The 19,481-nt window shown below is 45.9% G+C and overlaps 1 protein-coding gene across 3 annotated transcripts in view; it reads right to left on the reverse strand.

Annotated features, from left to right (window-relative positions):
• The window catches only part of BRWD1 (bromodomain and WD repeat domain containing 1), a 134,783-nt gene that overhangs the window by 19,560 nt on the left and 95,742 nt on the right, over window positions 1–19,481 (reverse strand). For all 3 annotated transcript variants that reach the window (XR_012898106.2, XR_012898105.2, XM_075911992.2), the window contains exons 35-40: window positions 12,300–12,446; window positions 9,157–9,309; window positions 8,391–8,560; window positions 5,563–5,795; window positions 5,107–5,301; window positions 1,745–2,710 (exon numbers count right to left, since the gene is read on the reverse strand). Coding sequence is in view for 1 of the 3 variants with exons in the window: in XM_075911992.2 (XP_075768107.1) it covers window positions 1,745–2,710; window positions 5,107–5,301; window positions 5,563–5,795; window positions 8,391–8,560; window positions 9,157–9,309; window positions 12,300–12,446 (1,864 nt within the window). In the remaining 2 variants the exon portion in view is untranslated. The remainder of the gene's footprint in view (window positions 1–1,744; window positions 2,711–5,106; window positions 5,302–5,562; window positions 5,796–8,390; window positions 8,561–9,156; window positions 9,310–12,299; window positions 12,447–19,481) is intronic.

Raw genomic sequence — 19,481 nt, forward strand, 5'->3', positions numbered from 1 at the left:
GCGGGGCCGGGGGGGGGGGGGGGGCGCAGCGGGCGTGGGGAGGCACTTTTCCTCTGCCCGGCAGCTCTGCGGGATCCCTGTCCCTGTGGCCAGCTGCTGCAGGCAGAGGCCAGTTGGAGCCGGCCGAAGAGGAGGAGGAGGTGGATTCTAGGACCCAGGTGAGCGAGCCCCGGGGACGCTGCTGCGCTCCGGGAGCCCGGCATGTATAGAGGGGAGGAGGGGCAGAGAGGCTGCTTTTGTCTGTTCGGCAGCCTGTTGCTCAGGGGAGGGGGCAGCCTGTTGCTGGCGGGGGGGGAGGGGGGGGGCAGCGGGCGTGGGGAGGCACTTTTCCTCTGCCCGGCAGCTCTGCGGGACCCCAGTCGGAGCCGGCCCGAGGAGGAGGAGGAGGATCCTAGGACCCAGGTGAGCGAGCCCCGGGAATGCTGCTGCGCATGTGCGGGAGTTGCCTCATCCCGTTCGTATCTAGGGATCCGACGTAAGTCGGATCCACGTAAGTCGGGGACTGCCTGTAGTCAGGAAACACCAAAATAAAGGTTAACTTTTTCCCCGCCAAGAGTCCCACCTTCATTTAATGAGCAGGTAGACTCCGCAGTGGACCAAGCCATGATTCAACTTTTAAAATAGTGTTAGAAACAAAAACAAAAAGTGTATATAGTATAAAAAGTTAGACGTCAAAAATATTTTCTCTATACAAATATATTACATTTAAAACACATTTAAAATGTTCTTCTCAGTTAAATGAGTACACATCTCTATCTTGCTGTTGTAGGCATTGCAACCTGCATACTGAGGGTAAATTATTTTATTCAAATTCATTTGAACTCAATATTTACACACACTAGAAGATTTACCCAGCACTCTCCTTAACATAACTTTTGTTTTTTGGCATATCGGTTAATCTTGTTGACTGCATACATTCCACCCCCTGCTGCCTCTGTATCAGAGGCAGCAGGGGGAAGGGGAGGAAAGAGGAGGAGCAGGAACCAGTGCTTGGGGGAACTGGTTTACAGGGAAGGGGTGGGGAAGCTGCCGCGAAGCAGCTCCTGTTCGCAGGGGGTCTTAACTGCCGGGGACAGAGGCTGCTCCGCTTCCCACAGAGCAGCTTCTGTCTGCTGCAAGCCTTGGCCCATGCAGACAGAGGCTGGTCTGGTAGCAGCCCCTGTCCAATCTTCCCATGGACAGGTGTTGCTCAGACCCCCCTGTGGACAGGGACTGCTGCCAGACCAGTCTCTGTCCATAGTGGGCTCAGGTTTACTGCAGACAGAGGCTGCTCTGTGGGAGACAGGGCAGGCTTTGTCTGCCTAGTACTTGGACTCCCATGGACAGGGGCTGCTGCTGGGGGCCTGCCCGTGTCCACAGCCAGCCTGAGCTGCTGAGGACAGAAACTGGTCCCCTGGCAGCGTCCCCCACTTGGTCTCCCTTGGCAGCAGCCTCTGTCCGTGGCAAGTTCGGACCCCCGCAGGTGGGGGCTGCAGCCACCCTGTACGGTCTCTGTATCAGAGGCAGCAATGCAGGGCAGCAGACAGTTCGTCTGCACTGGGAGCTGGTTTTTAAACCGGCTCCTTCCTGGCACCCCGCACTGCTGCCTCTGATACAGGGCAGCAATGCAGTATGATAGGGGGTCCCCTGGAGTAGGGCTGGAGCACACTCGCTGCCAGCTCCGACCCTGAGGACTATCAAATAATCCAATATTTTAATTTAGTCAATATCGGATTTAGATATCTTAAAAGTTTTTAAAACTTACCTTTTTTAGTAACTTTCCTTTTCCTCCTTTTTGTGTTTACAACATTATTATAGTTACTATTATTGGCATCCGTTTCATATGCTAAATTAGAAGAGTAATGAAAACTAGCATCGGGTCCAGATTTTGAACTCCCTGCAATCTCAGAAGGTACCATGCCCTCTGACAAAGAACTGTTTCCAGTCTCCTTCATTTCTGTTTCGGACTCTGCTGTGTCTTCTAAGTCACTCAAGACTTTTGCTTTTTTTAAACGAGTTGTAGGTTTTTGACTGGTCACCTTCTTGATTTTTCTACCATTCCATGTGCCTGACTCAGAATCTTCCTCATCCTCAGAATTGCTCATTGAATGCTGCTTGCATATAGAAATTGACTGGTTGGATGCTTTGTGACTGCTGCCATTGTCTGATTCATAGTTTTTGGAGTCCTCCTCTGAAAATTCTACTGTGGTATTTTTAATTTTAAGGGGTTTAGCACAGACTACCTTGTGTGGTGTTTTTTTGCTATTGTTTTGCCTATTTTTTTGTGCCACTGTTGTAACAGTTTCAGAATCAGAACTCCCATCTTCAGATTCACTAATATATTTTCTTCTAGTAGCAAATGAACCAGATTGAGAAAACTTTTTCCTCCTCGCATACTGTTCTTTTTCACTTTCAGACTTTAAAACTGTCTCATCATCAGAGCCGTCCAACAACAATTTCCTGGCTGCAGCTGATGCATTGCGGTGGGGCAGTTTTCTGTTTTTGAATCCAATGCCAACACTTTCTGAACTGGAGATCTCTTCTTCCACATCACTCATGAGCCTCAATTTATTAGCAGCCACAGTAGCACTTCTGCGTGGAATTTTTCTATGTCTACCAGTTTTGTTATTCAATGATTCACAAGACAATGCTGAAGTATTTTCAGAGTCACTTCTATACACCCTCTTCCTGGCTGTTTTTCTGATATTTCCATGCTCCTGAGAAACACATCCTATAAAATAAAGAGTTGCTATCAATTTTAAATAGGACACCCATTTATGTTAAATTCAATTTCCTGTAAAGTCAAACAAGATCAACTCACAGGCACAAACTGAACTGAAGTACAAATGTAGTAATAGTTGCAACTTACATGGAACGTTTCATTTAAATAGAAAACAGTGTGTCTCATTCTTCACAAAACTTAACAATAAACATCTACTTTGACTTGAAGCTTGCTTTATTTATATTTAAACCATAATTAGTATCAGTTGTGCAGGTTGGACCTCTCTGGTCTGGCATCCTCGGGACCCGAACCAGAGGGTTTGCCAGACCAGGGGAGCCAAAGTTCCTCTCTGGGTTGTGGGCACCCTCGGAGCCTGGGCTTCCCTCCCTGTTGCTGGCCCCATGCTGGGGCCCACAGGGTCAGCCTCTTCGGGCTGGGATTTCCCCAACAGATGCTGGCTCCTCTCTGCCAGGGTAGCTAGCAGAGTTGGGGCTTCCCGTTGTCTCCATTGCCACTGGGGTTCTGGGCCAGGGATCCCGACTGGGGATTCCCCCACACCTGCTGCTGGTTCAGCTGCTTCATTGGTTCCTGGGATGGGGATTCCTCACAGCTGCCACCAGCACAGCTGTTGCCAGGGTTCCCAGATGGGGCTGGAAATTTCTCTCAGCCCCCACAGGGGTTCCCCAGCTTGGGGCTCTCCAGGGATGGACTTCCCACCAACCGCAGGACCAGTCCCTGCCAGCCCAGTTAGGGCTCCCCAGCAACTGTGGCGGTACTCCCAGATGACTTGCGCACCTCGCCTTCAGGGCTCTCTTGTCCAGAAACATTCATGGTCGGGATGTTAAATTTTGAGTAACTGACTGATCGAATAGTCAATGCAATTTGCATTCACTATCTGATTAGTCGATAGGGCACCTCCACCTTTCCAGTGTAGCAACAGCCATAGGGAAGTTTGCCAACTTCAAAGGCAAAAGCGCTGGAGGAGCATGGGATCAGCGGGGCAGTCCCTTGTTGGCACCTATGTGCCCCAGGGCCTCTCAAAGCAGCAATACCACATGGAGCCTGGGGTCAGCTGAGGATTCCCCCGTTGATGCCGGGCTCCTGGGCTCCTTTCCGCACTGCTGCTTTTAAATGCTGCGGGAAGCCCAGCATCAGGCTCCTCATAGCATTTCAAAGCAGCAGTCACTTGGAGCCCAGGATCAGCTGTGGACTCCCCTGCTAACCCTGGGCTCTGCGTGCATCCTAGGGACACCCCAGATGTCAGCAGACTGCACAGTGTTTTAAAGTGGCAGTGCCACATGGAGCCCGTGCTCCACGCAATGCTTCCGCTTTGAAATAGCCCCCCTCCCCTCCCTTGCTGCCTTTTTCTGATAGAGGCAGCAAGGGGGGAAGAAATTAGTCATTCACATCCCTAATTCATAGTCCTTCCTTCTGGACCACAGATGTTGCTGGACCAGAAAGTCCTGGATTTGGGAGGTTCAACCTGTATTCAATTTCTTTTTTATAATTAAAAATAAGGGCATTGTAAAACCTTCATCCTCATTGTCTGACTTTCTGTTCATTTTACTAGTACAAGGTGGACCTCTCTAGTTCAGCATCCTCAGGATCTGACTGGTCCTGGATGAGGGGTTTTGTCTGATCAAGATAGGTCATATCTGGCCCGCTCCTGCTGGTCCCCATCACTCCCCCTTGCCTACCATCCCAGCTGACAGTGCATTGAGCTCCTGCCCTGGCAGGCAGCCCAGCCCCTCCAGGAAGCCAAGCTGAGCAGCCCCACTGCAGCGTGCAAGGCTCCCAGCCCCTGCAGGCAGCCCAGCTGGGGCACACAGGGCAACCTAGCTTAGCAGCCTCCCTGCGGTGCTCCAGGCAACCCAGCTGTGGGGATCTAGGCTCCTGGCCCACTGGACCCTCCAAGCAGCCCCACTGGGGCATGCCTGGCTGCCCAGCTGTGGAGGTCTAGGCTCTTGACCTTGCTGGCAACTCGGTGTCAGAAGCCTGCAACCCTGGCAGTCCACAGGGATCCTAGGCACCAGCCCTCCATCAGGACTCTTTGGTCCTGGAACATCCATAGTCCTGACAGACCAGGTATGTTGTCGGACCAGATAGTCCCCGTTTACAAAGGTTCAATCTGTAACTTCCTTCATTATGTATTCTTTCAGTGTGAATGTTAATCATTTTACTAGAAAAGACAGTGAGATTCTGGCAACAGTTTTACTCTTACAGCAACAGTCTTTGTACAAGTGCCCTCCGCTATGCTAGCTAAGGCATGTATTCAAGATCTTAACTTACAGTTTTAAACTTTTAAAAAGGTTAACATGAACTTAAATGCACCACCTATATTTACTACTGAATATGCATTTTCTCATACTACTAGCCATTCACAGAAAATGCTGATTGAATCTTACCCATTTGCTTTCTTTGAGCTGCTCTATTTCTGGTTACCCTAAAGCTGCTGTTTGCTCTGGATAAGCCATTGTGTAATACTGGGGATTTAAGAGCCATAGAGCTTTCTTTACTTTCCTCTGAGCTACTTGACGAAGAAGAGGAAGATGCTGATGAGGAAGAAGAGGAAGCAGCCAAAGAACCTTCTGTTTCACTTTCTGGTAATTAAAAATAATTAGAATTCTAATTAGGAACAAAGCAAGTTAATTGAAAATAAATTAGTGGTAATCTACTGTTTCACACATTCAGTTATCAGGACCAAGGTTTTTCTAAAGATATTTATTTAGCTAGAATTTAATTTAGTTGGGAATTATCCGTAACTTAGCTTAAAAAGGCAAAGAAAGGTTAGCAAACATTTCACAGCTAAAATTTAATATATAAGCAAACAAACAACTTTTAAAATAGATTTTGCTTCCCACCTGATGACAACACAGAATAATTTGTTAACGTAGTTGTTGCTTTTTCATTCTTTTCACGTGATGATATGCAAGCAGAATTAGAAGATTCACCAGAAGAACTGTGGACATAGGTGCTAGTATTTATTTTATGGCTTATCACACATGCTGCACTGCTAGAGGTAGGCTGAGTAGAAGAATCTTCCTGTTCAGATTCAATTTTTGCCGGCGATTTTAAAGGTTTATGTTTCACATTTCTAGACAAAGAGTAAATAGAAATAACTGTAATATATAATGTAAGAGAGCAGAATATTTTAATAAGAAATAATATATTTGGAAACTTGGATAAAAAGCAATAATTCATATGGCTAGAAAGCAAACTATACTCAGTACCATTTCCAATATGGTGAAAAGCAATTAAAAGTGAACTAAAATTTAAATTTTATTATGTCAGCAGTCATGGGACATTTGCAACTCAGGAGTCAATGCTAAGTGCTTTAGATAAAAGTGTAGATTGCAACCATGGTGAAAATACCTAATGATATCTAATCCATTTTCTGATTTAAACTGTACATATATTCATAAATCTGAGCCTGACAGTGTTTTTCCTCTACTTTCTAAGTTGTAATAGCAGCCTTTGGATTTCTCATGTAACCTAGAGTCCTCATTTATCAGTTGCAATAGGCATTTCAAAAGGGATGTGTACCAATTACATCCTATGATAAACAAAGTCCCAAAAACTCTAGTTAACAGGGATGTTAAAAAGCTGTTAATTAGGTAACCATGTGAAAAAATCATAGCAGTTACAAGGTGCAGACTCTGCAGTATAAAGCTTATACTGCAGAGCCTGCAGCACAGTGGCTTTACATTGCAGAGCCTCAAGCTGGGGAAGCAACTGACTCTCACTTGCGCTGCCGTGCTCCCCAGGAAGCCAGCGTGTACCATTATGGTAACTGATAAGCTCATGTAGATCGGTTAATTGTTGAAATGGTTATACTATTACATCCCTACTAGCTAAGGGGTGGAATTTGAAAGATCTTGATCTCTGAAATAAAATGTACGTACACAGACAGACATATGAAGACATGAAGGTTATAGTTTTCCACTGTAACTCAGTCTACTCTGAAGGAATGCTGCACGGAAGCCTGGCAGTTATTTGATTACTGGAGAAGGGGCACACATGTCTCTCTTTCTCTCGTCACACTGCCTGCCTCCTCCCTCCCTCTCCTTTCCCCAGTGCTTGTGGGGGAGCCAAGGCTGCCACATCATGGCCTGTCTTCCTTCCCCCGGCAGCCCCTACTTTCCCCCAGCTGCTGGGGGAGCGCGTCAGGGCTGGCGCAGACTCAGCACTCCCTGCTGGCCGGACAGGTTGGGGAATCGTGTGGCCTCAGCCCTGTCCGACGGATAGGTGTGTGTTCATGCATGTCCATGTCCGGTGCCATCTACCCCCAGAGAGAGGGGGGTTGGTGAACATAGCGAGCAGTGGGAAGAGCCCCCTTCTAATAAATACAATTAAAATATTAAAAAAACCTGAATGGGAAATTTGTTACCTGATAAAGTCATGGTATTAACACATGTACTAGGCCCCTTAATCTTGACTTCTTCAGTGTTTAGAATAAAGGATCCTTAAACACTTAGGCCACAAATGCATGAAGGGCTCTTTGGCAGCTTCTTGTGCAAGAACTCTCTTGTGGAAGAGTCCTTGTGCAAAAAAAACTCTTCCAGAAGAGAGCGTCTACACTGGCATGTGCTTTTACACAAGAGATGTGCTTTTGCACATGAGCATCCATGCCAGCGTAGACGCTCTCTTGTGCAAGAAAGCTCTGATGGCCATTTTAACCATAGGGCTTTCTTGCACAAGAAATTCATGTTGCCTGTCTACACTGGCCTCTTCTGGAAGAGCTCTGACGCAAAAAGCCCTGATTTTATACATTACAATGTCAGTTTACTTGCGCAAGAACATGCGGCCAGTGTAGACAGGCAGCAAGTTTTTGCGCAAGAGCGGCTGCTTTTGCGCGAGATCGCGCCAGTGTAGACACAGCCGTATAGTATACTGGCAAAGAACTCCTGACGCAGACATGGCTTATACAAGCAAAACTTCACTTTTATTAGAATAACTTATTTCACCACACCTTAGCAAAAACAAATGACCTGGGTAAAAGTGTAATTTTCCCCATATAACTTCTTCTACTATTACAGGCTTCTGACAGCAGAATTATGGTCAAGAACCACACCTCTTCCACCACCTGACCAGCACAACTGTCCTGACAAATCTTTAATGAGGACTTGATCTTGCCATAAAGCAGGGGTGGCCACCCTGTTGCAGACGAAGAGCCAAAATAGTGGTGGATTCAGCGCAAAGAGCCGGGGGGAAAAAAGGCCTGGCTTATTTCCTTAGAAATTTAGGATCAATGTCATCATGAGCTGCCAATACCACCTTATAATACATGTGGACTATATCTTCCTATTACATAGGCTTGGTTATAGCAATTTCTCATTATGGCTAGCAACTTTTACTAACTTGCAATGAGCTATATCATGTAAGTCTTCCATCTTTCATATAAGTTCAGTCCATTAAAATCTGGTTGTCTGACTAAAGATGAAGAGGTTAAAAATTGTTCTCCATGTTATCTTAATTGTTTTGTAAACAAATTTGTATACACAAAGGATTCTCTTTGCAAGTATTCACTGCTGCGAGACAAACTATTAAATATTTCACTTTAACTAGTTAACATTTCACTCAAATTAATTCTAGTAGATCATGCTGTTATCTCACAAAACTGAATGCAACATGCATAATTTTTACAATACTGAAAATTCCTCAAATGCACTTATCTTTCTAATTTATTTACCTGAGCATTTTGTTAGGATGCTGTGCCATGGTAGGACTTTGCAACTTCCTATTACATCGCTGACTTCTTCGTAGTCTTTCATTGTATTTTTGGCCAGTTTTAAAATCAGAAACGATTCTTCTCATTTTTTCCTCAAATAGTGCTGATAACCTCAAGGTCATACTATAAATCTAAATAAAGATTTTAAATTTACATCACAAAGCATACTATGTATAAATGGAATGTTTTACAAAAACAAGAGAGTTTACCGAAGAGACCATGTAGAAAAAAACGACAAAATGACTCAGCATAAATTAGAGCTACAAGAGACATATGACTGACACATACTTTTCTGAATACTTTGTTGTACTCTATTCTCTCTCAAAAACCGCCAGAGATGTGTTACTAACTGATAAAGGACTCAACACTAAATGAAGACTAGACCAGTGTTTTTCAACCTTTTTTTTTTATCAAGTACCCTTAAAAAAAAAAAAAGTACCTTGAGTACCTACAGTTAGCAGACACTATTTTTTTCTACCACTGCAACACATGTGTTTAAACAACTTAATCGTAGCCGGGAGGATGATGAAATTTTGGGGTGTAAGAAGTACAAAAATAAAGCGCTATAAAACTTAAAACAAAAATTCAGTTTTCTCCAAATTTCAGTTGTGTTGACGTACCCTCCCGACTTCTCTCAAGTACCATTAAGGATACTCATACCACTGGTTGAGAAACTGTGGACAAGACCAGCTTCATTACTATGAAAGCATAGTGTACAAAAAGTTACCTTTGATCTTTTATTTGGAGTGTAAGATTTTGCATTGCTAAATATTAGTCTTATATCTTTGCACAGTTCTATCGGAGTGTCATAATTCCCAGCTTCCAGCGTTTCCTTCACTGTACCAAAGTCCATTGGAGTGTCTATAATATGCCTGTAGTCCTAGATAAAATATATGGAGCAAAAAATTCACAATAGGTCAAGAGGCCATACAGTAAAACAGAAGAATTTGATGTCTTATTTTGCCATTTCTATTAATGTAACAGCTGAGTAATCTCAAGTCTTGAACTACAATTTAGGCAAATTAAGAACCACGCCCTAATAAAAAAGACTCGAGATTTTAGGTTCAGATAGCTTAGAGCTACAGCCTCTGTTGTTGCCGTCACATCTGGGGGTACCTATTAAAGGATCTTTCATTTTAAAAAGTTTCAATCTGTTATGGTTCCAGAGAAAATCCTGAAAATATAAAATGCAGCCAATACAGTGATGTCTGAGTCCCCAGTAGGGATACTAGAGTGTGTGCAACTGAATACTCGAATAACTGCATCAAATTTTAGTGGTTACACAACTATTCGATAGCCCCTGGAGGTATCAGAGGAATAGGCAGGAGAAGGTCCGCGAGGAGAGCCGATTTAAAAGGCTGCACCTCGGGGAGGCAGGCAGTCGGATCCAGTGCTTGTGAGGAGCCAGCTCCTGTCTCCCCCTTGCTGCCTCTGAAGGTGAATGAGTGTAGACAGGATTAAATAAGCCCAGGTTTATCAGTTAATCCTGTAGTCATCCACATGCTGACATCTTACACCCCAGAACTTTATAGCTTTGAGTAGGCAAATTTTCCCCATTCATCTCCATGCAAGTTAACTTAGGTGCCCAATAAACATTAAAGGTCAACATTAACTATTTCACCAATGACCAAAGCAAAGAAAGGATCATTACATAAATCTTTCACACTATCTGTTCCAAGTGACTGTAAATTGGTGCACAATATGGGGCAAGCATAAGAGATACCTCCACTTATTTCCCCTCCCCCCCTCAATTAATAAAGAGCTGAGCAGTATCCAGTATGGTGTCTGAGTCCCTTACCAAGGAGTCTAACATAGCCGATGGGTGTATCTGAATCTCATTCAGGGAGCACCAAACTCAAGGGCTACGTCTACACTGTCCCCTTTTCCGGAAGGGGCATGTAAATTTCATGAGTCGTAGTAGGGAAATGCGCGGGGGATTTAAATATCCCCCGCGGCATTTAAATAAAAATGTCCGCCGCTTTTTTCCGGCTTTTAAAAAAGCCGGAAAAGAGCGTCTACACTGGCCCCGATCCTCCGGAAAAAGTGCCCTTTTCCGGAGGATCTTATTCCTACTTCGAATAAGATCCTCCGGAAAAGGGCACTTTTTCCGGAGGATCGGGGCCAGTGTAGACGCTCTTTTCCGGCTTTTTTAAAAGCCGGAAAAAAGCGGCGGACATTTTTATTTAAATGCCGCGGGGGATATTTAAATCCCCCGCGCATTTCCCTACTACGACTCATGAAATTTACATGCCCCTTCCGGAAAAGGGGACAGTGTAGATGAGCCCGATGAGTGTGAAACAGACAGCAACTTATTGGAGCTAAGGATGTTAAATAATGGTTAATTTACTAGTCCAGTAGTCGATGGAATTTCCATCGACTACTTGATAGGCACTTCTTCATTCCTCCTTTGAAATGTACAAGAGCCTCCGCTGGGGTTAAACATCTCCTTTTATGAGACAAGCATCAAACCAAAAGGCAAACATAGGCTGTTATAGTGGTAGAACTCTCCAGTACTATACAAGGGAGCAGATCAGTGAACAACATTGGATCTGAAGATATGCAGTGTGTTTTTTTCTTTCTTTCGTTACTGATACTAGAGGTGGAACAAGACCCTGCTTTGGGACAGTGACAACCTTACCAGAATCAGACAAGATTCATAGTTCTGATGTATAGGAACTGGCATTTCTAACCATGGCCACCTTGCGCCTATGCTGCTTCTTCCTTGGTGCCACAACATCCGAAATTGAAGGCAACAACAGCCTTCATTCAGAGACCACATACATACATCTTCCAAGATGTGAAAAAGGCAGCTGGATCTGATCCTGGTCCAGCTGCCATAGAGGTTACAACAAAGTCCGACTGCTGAGAGGCAGGCACAAGGCTTGGCAATGAACTATTCCATAACCTTTCCTCCAGAACCAAAGAGGTGGTGGGATCTGACCAAACAATTCTCAGTTTGGACATGTATCACCTTGAAGGTTTGATTGGAGGAGCCACAGAAAATTCACAATAGGTCAAGAGGTGACCTATAGGTCACCTATATTGACCAATAGGTCAATAGGTCAAGAAACCGATTCCAACCCCAGTAAGGACTGCAGCTAAGCAGAACATGCTGAGGCCACCAGGGCCAAAGCTGGCAATTTAGACATTTGTCTCAAAGTCAAAAGATTCAGAGGATCTAGCCTCAAGTAGAAGCAACTGTAGGCAAGTCTTCCAGTCTTTACAAGGTCTGGGTAGAAGCAGGGTGAAAGTCTAGCACCCATGAAGAGGTTTAAGAAAGTAATATTTAAAATTAACAACCCAATGAAGTTAATACCCAAAAGAAGTTTCCATGTCTCAATCACTGTTTCACAATGTCTGCTGACATCATTATACTGGTTTACATTTACAAAGTTCTCTCTGCAACCCTAGGTGCTAGGAATTGACTATTTTTAAAATGAAAGCTTGGTCTACATGAATCACAAATACTAAACCATGTCAGATTCAGTTCATGGCCAAGCATCTGACAGTCTTGCCCACCAATCTCAAGGAAACTGAAGTTTATCAACACCCCTTAGAAGTAATCAACTTCAAGAACAAAAAATTAAACTAATTTGTGATAAGCAGTTCCAGTTTCAATGACAAACAGAAAAAGACCAATTAAAAATAAAACATTAATATTTTCATAGATGTTATAACCAGGCATAGATAGCTAGGCACAGGGCAAGGCTAATTTGTGTCAATGGTTTGGATGGAGAACACAGCACATAGCTCCAAGAGCTATGAATCCAACTTCATGAATGAGTCTTATTATGGTACAAGTTCTGTACCAAGAAAGAGCAATAATACGACAAACATTACGACACTTAAGATTTATGAAGGATAACTTACAGGATATTGATCCAAATCAACCGGTTGTCTGAAAGGCTCAGAATCTTCACATTGGAAAATTAAATTCACCAGTTCCATACATTGCTTCTTCCAGGTATTTTCATCATAGTTAATTTTCACATTGTTTCGTCTCTTTATAACCCGTCCCTTAAAAAAAAAAAAATTATTTCCTGAAAAAACTAAGTTACAAAAATAATTCCAGTTTGATTTTTTTAAACGTGCATTGCAGAAATTAGTGAATAAACTTCAAGAGTAGTTTTTCTTAGTAAAGAAAAAGAAAATTATTAGCAAAGCAGAATAGTTTTTAAAATTTCTGCTTCAATTTTTGTAAGTGTTGAATGAGAATTTTCTGTCAATCCAGCTGTTCTTATTGACTATTACAGGATCAAACTTAAATATAATACTAAGTGAAAAAGGGATGCAAAAATGCTCTCGATTTCCTGCAAACTCCTTTAGGGGAACAACTATGCTCCGTGATAAAAGCGGTTGAATTTAAATCTTGTTTTTTCTTGCTGAAAACACGGTCCTGTATTCCTTAAGTATAAACCTTTAAGAAAAGGCTGTTGAATAATTCCAATGATTTACATATTGGCTACGTCTAGACTGGCATGATTTTGCGGAAATACTTTTAATGGAAAAGTTTCTCCGTTAAAAAGTATTTCCGCAAAAGAGTGTCTAGATTGGCACGGATGCTTTTGCGCAAAAGTGCTTTTGCGCAAAAGCATTCGTGGCCAGTCTAGACGCGATTTTGCGCAAGAAAGCCCCGATTGCCATATTAGCCATCGGGGCTTTTTTGCACAAAACAGTTCTTCCCTGTCTACACTGGCCCTCTTGTGCAAGTATTCTTGCGCAAGAGGGCTTTTTCCCGAGCGGGAGTGGGGAAGTATTTACGCAAGAAGCACTGATTTTGTACATTACCAAGTCAGTGCTCTTGCACAAATTCAAGCGGCCAGTGTAGACAACTGGCAAGATTTTGCGCAAAAGCAACTGCTTTAGCGCAAAATCTTGCCAGTCTAGACGTACCCATTGGGTTTATACACTCAGACTAAGAAGGATGGGTAATAACTGGTCTGTACGTCAGGCATGGTTCACTGGGGTTAGCCACTGATGAGATGCCAGATGCTTTATTTACTTAAGTGTTCACAGGTACTGCAACTCTCAGCTCCCAGGAGCTGCAATTTGCCATCCAAAGCAAATGGGAGCAGCAGGAAATGATGACCTGGCCCACACCACTTCCTGCAGCTCCTGTTAGGTGGCAACAGTGAACCCTGGCCAACCAGAGCTGTGAGCAGCCTTGCCTGTGGACACTCAAATAAAACATTAGCAGTATGCCAGCAGCTAAGCCTGGTGAATGGCATATGGCCCACCTCTGCAAGAGGCCATAATGAGCTAATCTAATCCTGTACATCACGGCTTCTCAACTTTGGAAGCCCTGGGGGCCACAATGATACTCACAGCACATGCCAAGGGCTGTAACTTAAGTGTTGTTGCATATATGTATGTAAATAGTTTCTTTCACACTGACAGACATGAATACAAAGCACTTTCCACAATGCCCCGGTGCTCCGAGCACCTCCTCCCTGGGGGCTAGAAATGCCAACACGCTGCACCTGTCTGTTCCAGCCAACCCATCCACTTGCCTCTTTCAATGCTCACCTCACCTGGGAGACGCCTCGCCATTGTGGAACGTGTTCCCAATGGAGGCCATGTTCAATGGATCCCACCTGCAGGCCATGTGTTGAACCCCATGTAAACGCAAACTGCACTGCGGGGCCACAAAAAAAACGGGCTATTGGCTGCGTGTTGAGTAGCCCTGCTGTACATTGCAGGCAACCTAAGCTCACCTAACCACTCCTATAATAGACCTTAATGTCTGGCTGAGTTACTGAAAGCCTCAAATCTTGATTTAAAGACTTTCAGTTACTGAATATCCACCATTTTTCTAGCAAATGACTTGTACCCATGCTGCAAAGGAAAGTGAAAAAATCCCCAGTCTGCCAATCTAACCGGAGACAAAATTCCTTCCCAACCCCAAACACGGTGATCAGTTAGACCCTGAACATATGAGCAAGAACCACCAGCCAGATATTACAGAAAATTCTTTCCCAGCTAACTGTAAGCCCTCCACCTCTTGCGTTCCATTTCTGGCTGCTGAAGATTTTTGCTATTAGCAGTTGCAGAAGGGCCATATGCCATTTTAGGCAACATCATCATACCAGGCAATTCATCTCTTCTACAAATTATCAAGATGAGTCTTCAAACAGGCTAGGGTTTTGTAGAAGCTATTTCATGTTTAGCTAGAAGCCATTCTGTATAACAAAAGCCATTTCAGGCTCTTGTGTCTGCACGAGGGAGTGAACTGACCTTCACTGAGGTGGGGAGAGACCAGAGGGATGCGCCGTTGGAATGTGTTAATGAACTATTTTGAACTGAAGCTCGAACTCCCTTTTAACCTGTTTCTTTCTATGCTGATAATAATTCCTCTTTGAAGTTCTCTTTGATTTCTTGCCCTGACGTCAGACTTGTTTGGTTACGGTTATAAAATACTAGGAGTTATTGTATTAGCCAGCCTTACTGGGCCCGGCTTTGCTGAGACCACGTTTGGCTCACTTTGCTTTTATTGGACAATAAAACTGTCTGTTTAGCCGCGTAAACTGAGTGAGGCGTTTGCTTCGACAGTTTTTATCCCCACTTCTGCATTGAAAAAGCTATTGCAGAACTTCACTCTTCTCATGGTTAGAAACTTTTGCCTAATTTCAAGCATAAACGTGTTGATGGTCAGTTTACAGCCTTTTCTATTTGTGTTAACAGTGCCCCTTCTCTTAAATAACTTCTCTTCCTTCCTGGTGTTTATCCCTCTACCAGGGCGCAGGCGTCCTTGGTAGCCTTTGGTGCACAAGATATATTCACAGAGAACAATCTTATCCCCTTTTAGCATTCATTCTGTTAGTTTCAAGAAGCCAAGCCAAGTTTCCTCTGATAAGGCAGGTTCTCTTCTTCTGATCATCCTGGCAGCCCTTCTCTGCAACTATTCCAGTTTGAATGCATTATTTTTAAACATGGAACCCCAAAATTGCATAAAGTATTCCAGATGAAATCTCACCAGTGCTTTGAACAATGATTCTAAAGTTTCTCTTCGTACAGGAAATATTGTACCTGGTACATCCTAGGATTCTATTAGCCTTTTTCAGGGCCATATCAAATTAGTGGCTGTTATCCCATGATTGACAAACATGCCCTGGTCTTTCTCCTCATTTATTCCCAACTGATATTTTGCCTGCAAACAGCAAAAATTCTTGCCACTCCCTAAAGGCGAAAGCTTGCACTCAGCACTATTAAATTTGACCTAATTTCTACAGACTGGACCTCCCTTGTCTGGCACCCTCTGGACCTGACCTGTCCCAAATGAGGAAATTTGCTGGATATTGGGAGGTACCTGCCACCAGCCTCCCAGGAAGCCCCTTTCCCTGCAGATAGCTCCGCTCCGGCCCCATTGCTACTGGGCTCCAACCTGCAGGGCTTGGACTTGGGCTCCAGCCCTTTGGGGCTCCCTGTGGACAGAGCTCCCCAGCTGCTGTGACCCTACTTCTTCCTCACTGGACCGGGAATCCCCGGGAACGGGGCTTGCCAGCTGCCCCACTTCTACTGCACTCCGCCAGGAGATAAGAACGGTTACTTACCTGTAACTGTTGTTCTTCGAGATGTGTTGCTCGTGTCCATTCGAAGTAGGTGTGCGTGCCGCGTGCACCACGTCTTCTGGAACGTTTTCCCTAGCAGTACCCGTAGCGCCGGCAGGGCGCCCCCTGGAGTGGCGCCGCCATGGCGGGGCATAAGTACCCCTGCCGGCGCTGCCCCACCTCAATTCCTTCTTGCTGGAAACTCTGACGAAGGGGAGGTAGGGTGGGAGTCGAATGGACATGAGCAACACATCTCGAAGAACAACAGTTACAGGTAAGTAACCGTTCTTTTCTTCGAGTGGTTGCTCATGTCCATTCGAAGTAGGTGACTACCAAGCTAACCCCATGGAGGAGGGGTCGGAACAGTCATAGCACCAGAGTCATAAAGGAAGGTGAACAATAAACAGATTTATTTGAACAATTAAACCGTAACAAGTCACCAACCCAGAACAAAGACAACCAGATCTATATATTTACATCACAGATTCGAGGACTGCAGAGCCCACCCTTGCATCCTCCCTGGCCTGTTGAGGTAGCGCATAATGTGTTGCAAATGTGTGAAGGGAAGACCAGGTGGCTGCCCTGCAAATTTCTGTGATAGGTACTTGGGCACCAAAGGCTACCGAGGACGCCTGCGCCCTGGTAGAGTGTGCCTTCACCCTGGGTGGGGTTTTACCAGCCAGTTGATAACACTCTGCTATACACTGCACCACCCATCTTGATAACCTTTGCGTAGAAATAGGTGAACCTTTCTCCTTATCCCCAAATGCAAAGAACAATTGTTGGGATTTACGGAAGGGCTTGGTTCGGTCAATATAAAAAGCCAGCGCTTGCTTGGCATCCAGTGAGTGTAGAACACGCTCCTTAGGGGATGCGTGTGGTTTAGGGAAGAACACCGGTAGACAAATCTCCTGAGACAGGTGAAAAGGAGAAACCACCTTCGGAAGGAAGGTCGGATGAGGCCGTAACCTCTGATACCCTTCTAGCAGACGTAATGGCTACTATGAAAGCAACCTTCAATGAAAGGTGCTTCAATGAACACATAGCCAAAGGCTCGAAAGGAGGGGACATAAGCCTGTGAAGGACCAGGTTGAGGTTCCATTCAGTGTATGGAGCCCTCACCGAGGGGTACAATTTCTCCAAACCAGTAAGAAACCTTTTAACCACCTGGTTAGAAAAAAAAAGAGAGGCTCCTGTGGCACCAACATGGAAGGCGGAGAGAGATGCCACATGGACTTTAATAGAAGAAAAGGACAGGCCAGTAGAACGGAGTTGAAAGAGATAGTTGAGAATAGTTGGAATAGGGGCCAAAGACGGTTGTACTCCTCTCTGGGACGCCCAAGACGAGAAGTGCCGCCACTTGGCAGAGTACGACCGTCTGGTAGAGGGCTTCCTGCTGCTAAGGAGCACCATCTGTACATGTCAGGAACATTCCCTTTCCGGTTGGTTCAACCACGGATAAACCAGGCTGTTAGTTGAAGAGACCGGAGATCCGGGTGAACCATTACCCCCCCGTCCCAAGGTTGGGTTAGTAGATCCCGAACTGGAGGGAGTGCTATAGGGTCTTGGGTCAGCATGTCCACCAGGATGGGGAACCAGAACTGCTTGGGCCACCTGGAGGCTATGAGGATGATCGAGGACCTGAAAGTTCTCACTCTGGTCAATACCCTGGAAATTAGTGGGAATGGGGGAAAAGCATAGAGAATGCCCTTTGGCCACACGGTCGTCAGGGCATCCCCCAGGGAATATTTCCCCAGCCCCAGCAGGGAACAGTAGTTCCTGCACTTGGCATTGCGTGCCGAGGCAAACAGGTCTAGGTGGGGATAGCCCCACCTGCGGAAAACCCGGCTGAGGACAGAGTCCTTGAGCGACCACTCGTGGGCTCCAAAGGATCTGCTCAGTGTGTCTGCAAGTAGGTTTTTGCACCCGAGTAGGTACTCCGCCTGAGACGTGATATTGTGTGTGACACACAGATGCCATAGACGCAGGGCCTCCTTGCATAGGGGTGGCAAACACGCCCCACCCTGCTTGTTGAGGTAGAAAACCGCTGCAGTGTTGTCCATACGCACCAGGATGGAGCGGTGTGAGAGCCTCGGCAGGGAACGCTTCGCAGGCCCTCCTCACCACCCGCAGTTCCTGGACGTTGATGTGCAAGGACCGTTCGGAAGGGGACCAGAGGCCCTGAGTTCTATGGCACCCAAGGTGTGCACCCCATCCCAGGTCGGACGCATCGGTGACCAGCATCAGCGAGTGGGGAGGGGCGTTGAAGGGAACCCGCTGCACACCACGGATTCCTGGGTCCACCAGAGTAGGGAGTTCAGAATGTCCTTGGGCACTGAGACTATGGAGTCCCATAGACCCTTGGACTGGCAGAAGGCCTTTGCCAACCACACCTGTAGAGCTCTCATCCTCATCCTGGCATGTCGCACCGTGTAAGTGCATGACGCCATATGGCCCAAGAGCCTGGAGCAGACCCGAGGTGTCGTGATGGGGGACTGATGTAGCCCTGAGATCAGCTCCGCTATGGAGAGGAACCTGCCGTGGAGCAGGAACGCTCTTGCCACCTTTGCATCGAGGAGGGCTCCCGCAAACTCTATGCTCTGGGAGGGGGTCAGGGATGACTTCTCGACATTTATCATGAGCCCTAACCTTAGGAAGAGAGCTCTTATGAGTGATACGTGAGCTTCTACCTGCTCGTACGAGCGACCTCGGATTAACCAATCGTCGAGGTACGGGAACATGTGTACCCCTCGATTGCGCAGAAAGGCGGCAACCACAGCCATACATTTTGTGAATACCCTCGGTGCAGTATATAACCCAAAGGGGAGTACCGTAAACTGAAAATGGGAACGGCCCATCATAAACCGGAGGAACCTCCTGTGACCAGGCCTGATAGCCACATGGAAGCAGGTGTCCTTTAGATCGAGAGTCGCGTACCAGTCGCCCAGTTGTAGCACTGGGATGACCGAGGCCAAAGTCACCATTCTGAACTTGTGTTTTACAACCGCCTTGTTTAAGTATTGAAGGTCCAGGATAGGACGAACTCCCCCTTTTGGTTTTGGGAAAACAAAATAACGGGAGTAGAACCCCTTGCCCCGCAGATGTGGGGGGACCCTTTCTATTGCTCCTTTTTCGAGGAGTGCCACTACTTCCTGAAACAGGATGTGTTCACGAGGGATGTCCCTTATTAGGGACAGGGTAGGGGGGTTTGAAGGCGGTGGGCCCAGGAACGGGATAGAATAGTCCGTATGAACAATGTTCAGGACCCAGGCATCTGATGTTATCCGGGCCCATGCCTGGGCAAAACGGGAAAGCCTGGCCCCAAATGGGGGGCCAGGGTGGCAGACTGGTACGGGACTCTCGAATACTATGTCAAAACTGGGGCTTGCCCTGATTGGAAGGGCCGTGGGGACCTGCCCGCTGGGAACCTGACCTGCCCTTGAGGGTGCGCAGCCGTCTGGAACCTCCACCGGAGGCCCGGGAGCGGCGCCTCCAGAAATCCCCA

This window comes from Pelodiscus sinensis, chromosome 1, assembly GCF_052426305.1.
Source record: "Pelodiscus sinensis isolate ZL-2025 chromosome 1, ASM5242630v1, whole genome shotgun sequence".
NCBI lineage: Eukaryota > Metazoa > Chordata > Testudines > Trionychidae > Pelodiscus > Pelodiscus sinensis.